Source organism: Arvicanthis niloticus, chromosome 28, assembly GCF_011762505.2.
Source record: "Arvicanthis niloticus isolate mArvNil1 chromosome 28, mArvNil1.pat.X, whole genome shotgun sequence".
In the NCBI taxonomy this organism is placed as follows: Eukaryota; Metazoa; Chordata; class Mammalia; order Rodentia; family Muridae; genus Arvicanthis; species Arvicanthis niloticus.
In genome coordinates this window covers 3,690,243-3,702,792 of record NC_133436.1, presented here as the reverse complement: position 1 = coordinate 3,702,792, position 12,550 = coordinate 3,690,243, and the positions used below count along the sequence as shown (strand labels likewise).

At 46.8% G+C, this 12,550-nt stretch overlaps 1 protein-coding gene and 1 pseudogene across 3 annotated transcripts; one reads left to right on the top strand and one right to left on the bottom strand.

Moving 5' to 3' along the window:
• Window positions 1–384: 384 nt before the first annotated feature.
• Window positions 385–10,686, bottom strand: LOC143440017 (uncharacterized). 3 transcript variants are annotated; one of them, XR_013107947.1, is made up of 6 exons: window positions 10,390–10,686; window positions 2,256–2,364; window positions 1,909–2,122; window positions 1,415–1,502; window positions 1,232–1,335; window positions 385–550 (listed from the first exon to the last, which is right to left on the bottom strand). XR_013107947.1 is itself a non-coding variant. In XM_076926596.1 (4 exons), exons 1-4 carry the CDS (start codon window positions 10,473–10,475, stop codon window positions 511–513), a joined length of 339 nt encoding a protein of 112 aa, XP_076782711.1. In that variant the 5' UTR covers window positions 10,476–10,686; the 3' UTR covers window positions 385–510. The 3 variants fall into 3 exon arrangements, 1 of the variants encoding a protein (XP_076782711.1); XR_013107948.1 differs by lacking the exon at window positions 1,415–1,502; XM_076926596.1 differs by lacking the exons at window positions 1,415–1,502; window positions 1,909–2,122.
• On the top strand, window positions 7,965–8,564 carry LOC143440018 (high mobility group protein B3 pseudogene; annotated as a pseudogene).
• Window positions 10,687–12,550: the final 1,864 nt, after the last annotated feature.

The window sequence follows — 12,550 nt, the reverse complement described above, 5'->3', positions numbered from 1 at the left end:
CCTGCATTTGGCATTTAAAAACATTTGTGTAGATATGCACAAGTGCAGGAGGAGGTCAGAGGTCAACCTTGGCTGTGAATCTTTGAGTTCTGTCGACCTTGTTTTTTGAGACAAGGTGTACTCATTGACCTGAAGTTCACAGAGTTAAGTCTTAGACTGGCCAGCAACAAGTCCAGAGATCCTCCCATCCCTTGCCTTTCCGGTACTAAGATTAGATGTGAACACCCCTATGCCGGGCTCTCTTTTGTGTTTTCAGGGGTGGCGGGGGTGGGGGACGGGGTTGAACTCAGTTTCCCATGTTTGCATGACCAGTGCTTAACTATTCAGCCCTTGACTTAATTAGGGTTTCACTGCTGTGAGCAGACACCATGACCAAGGCAACTCTTATAAGGACAACATTTATTTGAGGCTGGCTTACAGGTTCAGAGGTTCAGTCCATTAGCAACAAAGCAGGCAGGAGCATGGCAGCATCCAGGCAGGCCTGGTGCAGGAGCTGAGAGTTCTACATCTTCATCCGAAGGCTGCTGGGAGAAGACTGGCTTCTAGGCACCTAGGGCAAGGGTATTAAAACCCACACCCACAGTGACACAACTACTCCAACTAGGCCACACCTACTCCAACTAGGCCACACCTACTCCAACTAGGCCACAGCTCCTAATAGTGCCACGCCCTGGGCCAAGCATATACAAACCATCACAGCCCTTCAGCTATCCTTTCAGCCCACACTTGGCTTCTAAACACAATCCGCTCCAAACTAGAACTCATTACTCTGCCATCCATACTGCTTTCTACAGTGAATGAGATATGCACATACATGAGTGATGCATGTGTACATAGGAATGAGGCATGTGCATGCTGTTGTCGTGTGTACAAAGGCTCTAGGGCTTCTTTGATCAGAACTGGGAGTTTCTGAAAGACGAAAGAGTCCATGATCTTGAACATAGCCTATCACGGGCCATAATGGGTGTGACACTGCAACCCCTCGCTCCACTCTCCCCTCCGGGAAAGCACTGTGCACCTGTCCCTTTGAGGAGGTGTTTATGTGAGGCAGAATCTCTGAGTGAGGGGAGTCTGTGGGCCCATAGTCCTCTGAGATGTTCGCCATGGACATGCACATCTATATGGAGTGGGTAGAAGGGCTGTGTTCACCTCTTATTGACATCAGTGGGCTCACATGCACTGGAGACGCAAGCTGTACGGTAGCCTGCTATCAGAATCCCCCGCTACATACCTGGTACTTGATTGCATTGAAGCCTTCCTCCCTCCACAGAGTAGGTGGGATGCTGCTTGGTCAGGCATCTCACTGCTCCTCCTGAGTAACCTTGTACAGTTTACCTGTAGAGAAAGGTAGCTCAGGTTTTTCAGGTACCTAGGAGCATCGCTCACAATGACGACTTAGCTCACCGACACATACACATGGTACTCCCATTCTCCGGCCACAGGACAGTTTACGTGAAGGAGCTGCACAGAGCAAAAGGCTTTGGGTCTCAACATGATGTATGCTAGAAGAATAAGGTAGACAAGAACGGGAGAGGAATGAGGCAGGTCTGGCCACACCTTCTCCATGACACCCATCATCTGGTGCTGGGAGACACCTGTTGCATACTCTTTTAGGAGATCTCTGCTGTTTTCCTTCAAATCCCAAGGCTGTGCTCAGCCCAAGTCCGTAAGGTTCACTAGCAAGACGAGAGGTCAAGATATAAAATCCCATGTCACAGGCCAGTTCTCCAGGGAGCAACAAGTTGTCACTCACTCGCTAGATACCAAAGTATAGTGTGACCACAAACAGGGGCTAAAGGCAGGGCAGCCTTATGCGGCTCAGGGCGCTGTGCCCAGAAATGATATCCTGGCCATCGTACCATAGGGGACACTAGTACTCCCAACAAGCCCACAGTCCCCCAGGGTTACCGTCTGCACTTAAGCCTTCTCCTGTGGGTCTGCCATGGGTCAGTCTCCAGCAAGACAGTCTTTCTATAGCTTGTAGATATAGGCTACTTATTGCATGGGCGTGGCCACCAGCTGCTGTGGGAACAAGTTTTCAAACTTCTCTCATGGATCACTTAGCAGTCACCAGATTTCTGGGTCAGTTGTAAACAAGTGACTTTAAATAGGAAACAGCTTCCTGCATTTTGGGGGGAGGAAAGAGTAGCGTCCCAAGTTTAAATGAGCTATTTTCACATCTCACCGGGCAGAGAATAGAGCTATGGGGTGCACTGGGGTTCACCGTCTCCCATCCTTTTTCACCCCTTCCCTACCTGTGCATTTAGGTGAAGATGGTTTATCAGCCTTTCTTCCACAATGAACCACAGAATAGTGTGGGTGCTATCCATGGAAGGAGTAAAGTATGATTTTGCAGCTTCCCACCTGCAGGAGCCAGGAAACAGATTTAAAGACTCAGAATAGACTGCAGTTTGCAGCATCACCGTGAACCGGCTGAAGCTGCTGTGTGCCCAGCTCTAGGCTTAAAGAGAACAGCAGATCTGACAGGAGAGTCTTTGATCGAACTTTCTCACCAACACCCACTGGCCTGAAGCTCAGACCTCAACAGCACACAGCATGCTGGTCTATAATCATCCCATAGGATTCATTCACACACCTGCTATAAGAATAATGTTGGCTCATCCATTCCAGATTCAAAGCTTAGTTATGACGAGAGGAGATCTTTGAGGTGGCCTTCAGTCACCAAACTCACTACAACCCTATTTATGTCTTTATTTGTGGTACTAGGGATTGAGCCTGGAACTTTATGTATGCCAAGCATTCGCCAAGCATGCTCCAAGCATGCGTTCTATACTGAACTGCACCCCCACACACATACCCTTCAACTTTTGATATTGAGACAGGGTCTCACTAAGTTAACCAAGTTGGCCGGGAACTTAACTGGACTCTTGTCTCGGCTTCCCAAGTAGCTGGATGACAAAGCCTTTCCACCAGACCCAGATAAATCCATTTTGAAATACCAAGTACACTGAATCTCAGAAGTTGTGGGGAAAATGACTCCAGAGTCTATTTGCAGAGACAAGTGTGAAGGGAGAGAGGAAGTGTAATGTTAACGCAGAAAAAAAAAAAAAAAAACAAAAACAAAAACACCCTAGATTTGGGCCTCAGGTGACCTGAACTCCAGGATGAGGAATGTCAGACCTGGAAGCACCTGCTGCTGTCCTGTGACGGAGAATGGGAGGTGCCACCTTCCCCCTCCCCCAACGCTTCGGAGCTGCTGTCCCCAGCCTGATACAGCCTACGCAAGAATAACTCCAAACACAGCTTTACAAGTTACTACCAACTGAAGCTTCAGACCATGGCTTAAAGTGATAGATCCAGAAGAATAGAAGCCATTGTGTTGAAGTCAGCAACCATCTTAGCTGAGGTGGGGTGGGGTGGGGCTGGGTGCTCAGAAGAAAGTAAGAACACACAGCAAGAAACGAGGAAAACCTGACCTGTTCTTAATAGGAAAGAGACCCTGGGTGTGGCTCAGAGGGAAAGTGCTTAACTAATTGGGTGAATCCCTGGGATCAATGCCCAATACTGGGGGGTTTGGGGGGGGGGAGAAGAGAGTAAGAGAGGAAGGGACAGAAACTGAGGGGAAAAGAAAGATGGAGGAGGGTTGTTAGGGAGGGAGGACAAAGGGAAGAGGCCAAAGTTGGGAAGGGACAGGAACAAAGAGGGTGTAAAACACCAGAAACAAAGATCCTCACTTCACAATAAGAGTCCTGGCAACGGGGCTGTTGGAATTTTTTTTGACCTGCAAAGAGAGGCATCAGCATAAATGGTTGGCACAGCAGTTTGGTACAAAACAGTGTCTCCTGTGTCCCTAACTGTATTTCCCTGGCCCGCTGAGTTCTTCATTGCCGGAGTATTTCAGGGAGGGACTAGATACCAGGTAGATTGCACCACCTGTAAATTTCCAGGTCCGGAATGTGAAGCCTTGTTTGTTGTATATTCAGAGACTTGAGATTCCCTCCCTTTCTGACATGTGGGCTCGGCTGCACAACAGACTTCAGCCTAGGATGCACTGAGAGCAACCAGGACAGGCAGATAGTCGCTGCAGGCTGGGGAAGACAGGGATCCGGTGTCTCCTGCTCATTTGTGACTCTCACAACCATAAATGTGCCTCATTTTGAGAGTGGACCATATTTTTTGATTTTGTTGTTGTTTTGGTATAAACGCAACAAGGCTAACCCAGCAGGCAGGTAGGTCGAGGGAAGAAAAGATGTCTTAGGATGTTGAAAACACGCAGGCATAGCAAAAAAACAAGCCTTGGGCTTAACCCCAGTGGTAGTCACTGTCTCAAGGCAAAGAAAATGTTTGTCTCCACTACACTGAGAAACAAGGAACAGAAAGACTTGAAACTGTATGCCTTGCCTCATGCCATTCACATGTCAGAAGAAACGGTTCTGTCAATTAAATACAAATTGTCAATTATATATGAATACATAAATACTCCCTCCAAAGTCTCCTTAACTTCAGTCATGAGTTCAGATGAGAGTAAGGAACACACATTCCTTGTTCCCCACCCCCAAGATTTATTTATGTTATGTATGTGAGTACACTGTCTCTCTCTTCACACACCAGAAGAGGGCATCAAATCTCATTACAAATGTTTTCGAGCCACCACGTGGTTGCTGGGAATTGAACTCAGGACCTCTGGAAGAGCAGTCAGTGCTCTTGATCACTGGCAATCTCTCCAGTCTACCTTTGCCTTTTCTTTAAAAGTGTAAATTATCTCATTTTAATGGGTTAGTAGAAATAATACTTTTTAGAGTGTCCACACTACCCAATACAATACCACCATCAAATTTCAAATTATATATATATATATATATATATATATATATATATATATATATATATATATATATATAGTTGGTTTTTCGACAGAATTTCTCTGTGTAAACCTGGCTGTCCTGGAACTCACTCTGTAGACCAGGCTGGCCTCGAACTCAGAAATCCGCCTGCCTCTGCCTCCCAAGTGCTGGGATTAAAGGCGTGCGCCACCACTACCCAGCCAACCTGGCTGTCCTGGAACTCACTTTGTAGACCAGGCTGGCCTCGAACTCAGAAATCCGCCTGCCTCTGCCTCCCAAGTGCTGGGATTAAAGGCGTGCGCCACCACTACCCAGCCAATATTTTTTGTAGAAATAATAAAATCGTAAAATTCATAGGGGACCATTTTTTAAATCTCAATAGATAAAGCACTCTTAATTCAAAAGAGTAAAATTGTATAACACTACTGGGCTTAAGGATGTATTACAAAATTATCATATTACAAATAGTTTGACAGTGATATTAATAGGAACAGATCAAACAATGAAACAGAACAGAATCCCCAAATAAACCAAATAAACAAGTTCATTAGCTTTTTAAAAAATTACCGCCGGGCGGTGGTGGCGCACGCCTTTAATCCCAGCACTTGGGAGGCAGAGGCAGGTGGATTTCTGAGTTCGAGGCCAGCCTGGTCTACTGAGTGAGTTTCAGGACAGCCAAAGGCTATACAGAGAAACCCTGTCTCGAAAAACCAAAAAAAAAAAAAAAAAAAAAAAAAAAAAAAAAAAAAAAAAAAAAAAAATTACCCTTCTCCTAGCTTCAGTCTTTAATTACTTAATTGATTAATGTATCCATTCTCTTTTCCCTCCTTTCTCTTCCTTGACGGTCAAGGAAGGAAGGGTGGAAATCAGAGGGAGGAGTCAGGGCTTCGGAGAAGACCCCCAGCTTAGCAGACGTCAAGAAGAACTGCATTGTGGGAAAATGTCCACAGCTGCTAGCTGACACAGCCTTCTTTGCACCTCGAGTGGAGAGCTGTGAGCGGAGGGCAGAGGCTACTTTTCCCAAACCGGCTGCCAGGAGTGACCACAGACCACATTCTTGCTGTGACATGTGCGAACACTGTAAGGCCTGTCCTTGTGGGCTCGGCGAAGCACGTGGGGCTGGCACGTTCTTCCTTTCTAGCCACTGGAGCACAGGCCTCTGTGACTCTCAAGGAACAGAAAGCACCCCCCCCCCCCCCCCCGAAAGCGCAGAGCTCGTCTGGGATCACCCCTGGGGTGCAGAGCTCAGTTGCAACTGCTTTTTTGGCCTCAGTAGTGTTGAATTCTGTGGTATACTGTGGTATACTACCACAGCCTTTTGCAATACAGATAAAGCAAGATCATGTGCCTCTCAGAATCTTCCCTTAACCTCAGAAAAAGGCTACTGGGAGAACGTCTGTGGGCGGGAGAAGAGCCCACAAAGCTATCTCTCCACTCAGCCTCTTTTTCGCTATACCCAGGATCACATTCTTCCCTGAGTTCTGGTCCCAGAACCATGTGGAAAAACTAGGTGTGGCCACACATGCACCTGTAATGACAGCCCCGTGGGAGGCAGAGACAGGAGAACTCCTGGAGCTTGCTGCTGCCCCGTCAATTCTATGTTCAGTGAGAGATCCTGACCTGTGTATTCAGTGAATCAGACAGAAAGTGATGGAGCCAGATATCTTATGTCCTCTTGTGGAGATATATATGCAACATCCACATACATACAAAAGGGGGTGTCTCAGACAACTTACCATAGGTCCTGAGGGGTGAGACAAGTAATATCATTAAGAAAATATTAGCAGAGCCATACGTGGGGTATGATTCAGCTCATGCTACTGTGATCTGTGTAGACAGAAGGGTCACAAGCAAATGGGGTCTAGCCAGATGCGGTCTCTGGACAAAACACAGGCAGGCTTTGGAAATTATTGAAGCTTTTAGTTTTTCTGATTTTTTTTTTTTTTTTTTTTTTTTTTTTTTTTTTTTTTACTTTCCTACTGTTTGGGGCTTTTGTTTTAATGGGATTGTATTTACTTCACAAACATGGGGGGGAAGCAATAAAAAGAGTTTAAATGTAAAGTTGTCTTTAAATGAGTTTTAAAATTGCTATTGTTCCTTTTAATAAAATACTTCTCCAGTACTGGCCTGTGTCCACCTCCAGAATTATTACACAGTTAACATAATTCTTCCCTCCTTTCCTCCTCTCCCTCCCTTACCCATCCCACCCTACCAAAGAATGGACTATAAAACACACTTTGGCAAAGGAGTCCTTTTATTTTGACAGAGAGTTATGTTTCTGTTCATACGAAAGCATTCTGAAAATCCAACATGGATTTCTCTCTCCAATGCACTTGCCTATGAATCATTTTTACTATGGTGGAAAAAAACCAATGAGATCATTTAAGTAGGTTCTCTACAACCTCTGTGACCTGTACACCATGTCCAGGACTTTGAAAATTGTGTGCTTAAATGAATGACACGAGAGAGCTCACTGGAGGCCTCAGCTAAGATGGAGGGTCTGGGAACACTGGCAGGCCTTGCCTCAGCAGGCAGTGTTGCTGGCAACTGTCCCCAAATGGCTGGCTTGGTCCCCCTCTCCACAAATCCATCTGCTTCAAGAGAAGCATCCGCTCCAGGCAGCAGCCCCAAAGCCTCACCCATCAGTCGGAGGCTCCATCTTTCTTATTTCTAGCAGAAAAAGCCTTTGGTTTTTCTTCTATCCTGAGAAATGAGCTAGCCATTGAGGACAGAAAATTCTTTTTTAAATTTATTTTTAATTTTATACACACATATGTGCATATACGCCCACCCCAAATGTATATACACACATTGTAGGCGTATATGCACATGGATATGCAGGTACCCTTGGAGTCCATAAGAGGGCGCTGGAGGTACAGGAAGTGGGACCACATTACATCTCCAGGTCCCAGGCTGCTTAAATGGTTCAGTCAGTAAAGTCCTTGCTTCACGAGCTTGAAAGCCTGACTTTGGACCCCCAACATCTATGTAAAAATCTGGGTGCTGCAGTGTATGTCCGCAACCCCAGTGCTGGGAGGGTAGAGGTGGGGTTCCCAGAGCTTGCCGCCCTGCCGGCCTAGCAACTTAATTAGTAAGCCCAAGGTTCAGTTTAAGTACTGGCTTTAAAAATAAGGTGGAGACAGACTAGCGAACAATACAGTCATTATGGCTAACGGTGACCCCAAGAAACCAAAGGGCAAGATGTCTGCTTATGACTTCTTCGTGCAGACATGCAGGGAAAAACATAAGAAGAAAAACCCGGAGGTTCCAGTCAATTTTGCGGAGTTTTCCAAGAAGTGCTCTGAGAGATGGAAGACAATGTCTAGCAAAGAGAAATCGAAGTTTGATGAAACGGCAAAGGCGGATAAAGTACGCTATGATCGGGAGATGAAAGTTTATGGACCAGCTAACGGAGGCAAGAAGAAGAAGAAGGACCCGAATGCCCCCAAAAGACCTCTGTCTGGATTTTTCTTATTCTGCTCCGAATTCTGCCCCAAGATCAAATCCACAAACCCTGGTATCTCCAGCGGAGATGTGGCAAAAAAACTGGGTGAGATGTGGAATAACTTAAGTGACAGTGAAAAGCAGCCTTACCTTACCAACGCAGCAGAGCTGAAGGAGAAGTGTGAGAAGGGTGTTGCTGACTGTAAGTCTAAAGGGAAGTTTGATGGCGCCAAGGGTCCTGCTAAAGTTACCAGAAAAAAGGTGGAAGAAGAAGAGGAGGAGGAGGAAGAAGAGGAAGAGGGGGAAGATGAATAAAAACTCTGTCTCCTTTTAAATACCTTAGTGTAGGAGAGCGCTGTGATTGACACATCTCTTACTTGAGTCATGTCTCTTGCCCTTGTTAGGTTTAATTACAAAATTTGATCATGGTCATACTGTAGTTTCTCAAAGTGTCAGTGGTTTACATGAAGTGGCCGTGGGTGTCCCGAGCGCCCTGAAACTGTATCAAAGTTGTACATAGCTCCAAACATTTTAAAAATGAACAGGTACTCTCGAGTCCTCCTCACTCAGTGCATTTTGCTGTTGGTGTGACAAGGCATTTGAAGATGTTTCTGGCATTTTGCTCTCAACTCGTAAGGTAGTGTTAACTGTATGGTTATTGGCTAGAAATCCTGAGTTTTCAACTGTACATATCTCTAGTGTGTAAAGAGAACAAAACAACCCAGGCAGATTCTTGATGCTCCTTGTTTGGCGTGGAGGCTGTGAGGGGAAGATGCCTTTTGGAGGGGGCCGTAGCTCAGGGTGCGCACTGTGAGGCTGGACCTGTTGATACTGCGGTGGGCATCCGTTTAGCTTCAGGTTGTCTTGCTTTTGTATATAGTGGCATAGCGTTCTGCTGACATTCTTAGTTGTGGAAAGGGGGAGGGGTCAGCTGGCATGAGAAGTGTTGGGAGTTTTTTCTTTAGTTAAGTGCAGTAGATTTTAAAACTTTTTAAAGAAACTGTAGAACTCACATCGTTTTCAGCAAAGAACTGCTGCCATCAATGGGAGTTCAAGAACCCTCTGTACCTGAACGCAATTTGCAACATTCTGTTATTTTTTTTTTTGTATGTTTAGAATGCTGAAATGTTTTTGAAAATAAACAGTATTACATTTAAAAATAAGGTAGCGTCTGAGGGGAAGGCAAACATGGACCCCTGACACGCAGGATTACTGTGTACACGTGAACACATATGTGCACATACACTACAACAGAACAACTTGTCTTAGTCAGGTTTGAGCCAAGTTGCCTGCATATTTCTCTTATCTCCTATCTCTGGCAGATGGGCAACTCTCTAACATGCTGTCAGGGCCCAGAGCCTTCTCGGGATCCTTAGTCTATATCAGTCTGTGACTGTGCTCATCTCAGGTGATCCTGGAGAAGGCAACTCTCTCACAAGTCTCAGCTGCCAGGCAGCCATGATTTAATCTGAGGCTGACCACAAAACCACAAGAGAATTGAGACGTGGGAAGATGACGAGGCTGCCTGGGTCACGTGGCCAGATAGGCTAGCTGAGATCTGCACACACTGTCCTCTCTGGTAAATGGCTAGCTGTTCAGTCCCAGAGGCACTCCAGAGAATAGGTCACCTTGGGGGAGAAGGTGGGTGAAACACACCTTCAGAGTCTGCACATTCCATGGCCCAAGAGCCACCAGCCAGATACTACCTGCCATCTGCCGGGAATGTCTCCTGTGCCTCTAGGCAGGGATGTGAAAAGAGGCCCCCAGGCAAAGCCATAGGGCAGAGGAATCTTGTTAAAGGGAGGGTAAACCCTGGGGAGCAGAAGTGAGAGGGAGCATGTGAGAGTGAGTGGAGAGGTATGTAGAAGGGTATGTATGGGTATTAGCAAGAGCTTGACCACGCCTTGCACTTGTGGCTGAGACAGTCACTCTCCCCCTCAGCACCCACAGCTAGCAGAATCCTCTACTGCAATGAGGCTAAAGGGATAGCCTGCTGGGACCTGGCCTAAGATAGTGTGCCCTGCATGTGTTGCCTGAATACAAGCCCTTTCTGCTCCTGCCCTTGGTAAGAGGGCTAGCAGCAGAGTCTAAGACCCTCCCCCCAGCTTGCGGACTGCCCTCCTCCCACTCTCTTCCTTACCTTGGGTCACAGTGCAGCCCATACTCTGTCCTTGAGATGTGTTGGGTTCCAAACACAGCTACTGGGCTCTGCACTTTGCCCAGCATCTCTGAGTCCTAGTACTGAAAGACTGTGGAGGCTCTGAACTCCATGGTGCCACCTCCATTCCCACAGTCAACTCAGTCCCTGGGTGTTTCCTGTTCCTCAGAGGCTGGAGAGCCTCCACTGGGTCTCCTTGTGGCTCTTTTTTTTTTTTTTTTCTCTACTCCAATTTAAGACAGGGGAGGAAGTGAGAATACACCTCAATGCTAGTCAGGGACCACCTTGCTCCACTGACAAAACCAGTTTTGTTCAGAGTTTTAGCTGCCTCCCCTGGGATTTTTTTTTTTTTCCCTAGGTTGCAGGGGTGGATCTGATTGGTCTCACCACAATGTTGCTGAACATCACACACCTGACACTAAGAGGATTGGCTAATTATGGCAGGCCAGCCCACCCCAGGGTGGGGCTGCCTGTACTTCTTACAGGTTGTCTCCTTTCAGGACCTGGGAGGGGGAAGAGTTTAAGTTAATCCCTCTGACCGCAGAGGGTCATATCCCATGACTGGGAATTAGGTCCACCTCAGTGGCTGGTGCAACCAGGGACCCCACCTTGTATCTGCTTATGAAGTGAGGGCAGGCTTGAGCCAGAGCTCCCACTGGGGCAGCCTGGGGGAGAACAGAAAGCCTACCCAAGCCGCCCAGTGCCTTTGTTAAAAGTTGATTCATCCCAGGGGCAGGCCACACCTGCCCTGCGCTTCCTTTTCCTGGAGTGTAAGGTGTTCCATTTCCTCTTCAGGGTTAAAGCCACTTGAGTCAGACTTTCTGCCTCTCTAGCTGGGAGCACCACCTATTTCCTCCCACTCAGCACAGACCTAGAACCACACAGCCGAGTATGATGCAGCCAGACAAAGCCTGGGGTCAGAGACCTTGCAGTCCAGAGGGCCACATCTTCAAGGGACAAAGCGCCAGAGGGTATCTTAAAGTTCTGGTGGGGATATTCTGCTTACAGATCATTGGTGCCGAGAAATGCTGTGTTTGGGGCCCATTACATTTTAAGTCTGTGATTATATGCCTTCCTAACACTGAGATTAGAAGGCTGAAAAAAAAAAAGGATATGTCAAAATACACCCTGTCTACCCTGAGAATAGCCTATCCAGGTAGGTCAAAGAGTAAAGTCAAAACTATAACGTTTAGAAGAAGCATGCACACACACACACACACACACACACACGCACACACACGCACACACACGCACACACGCACACATTCACTCGAATGCACACCCACACAGAGAGAGAGAGAAAGAGAAACAAGCAAGATGACCTCTGATCCTGCCTCCTCAGGCTGGCTATGAGGTCACAGGACTAGGTTCGAGATAAAACCTACAATCTTCAGATCTCAAATCCATCAAATCCTGTTGTAAGTAAAGACCGGCTTGTACATTTAAAGTTATATTCTCACCTTTTGGTCAACAAGCCTTAGTTCAAAGCGATTGTGTTGGATACGGAAAAATTTATGAAGGATGTACTTCTTCTTCTTCTTCTTCTTTTTTTTTTTTTTTGGTTTTGTTTTGTGAGACAGGGTTCTCTGTATAGCCTTGGCTGATGTAGACCAGGCTGGCCTTGAACTCAGAAATCCGCCTGCCTCTGCCTCCCAAGTGCTGGGATTAAAGGCGTGTGCCACCACCGCCCGGCAAGGATGTACTTTTTTAAGGAAAACTTTGCCGTGGCATGTGAAAGTCCGAGGATGGAGATGCTGACCAAGCCACTGGACTCCTTAACATATGTGAAAGAAGGGGCTTTCAAGTCTAATTATGATGCTAAGCTCTAGTGAAGCAAAGTAAAAAAACGTGAACAAAGCACCCAGTACTGGGAGTCCTGTAACGGAGCAGCGGCAAGCAGCAGCCCAGTATTGTGACGTATTGGGAGTAATTGTGCAGCTGAAACCTTCTTTCCAGAAGTCAAACTGCTCAAGAGATGATGGCTCAGCTGGCAAGAGCAACCACTGCTCCTGCAGAGGACTGGGCTTCACTTCCCAGCACCCACCGGGCAGCTCACATCCATCTCTAACTCTAGTTCCAGGGCATCTGAAGCCATCTTGTCTTCTGAGGGTACTAAGCACCCATGTGGCACATAAACATACAA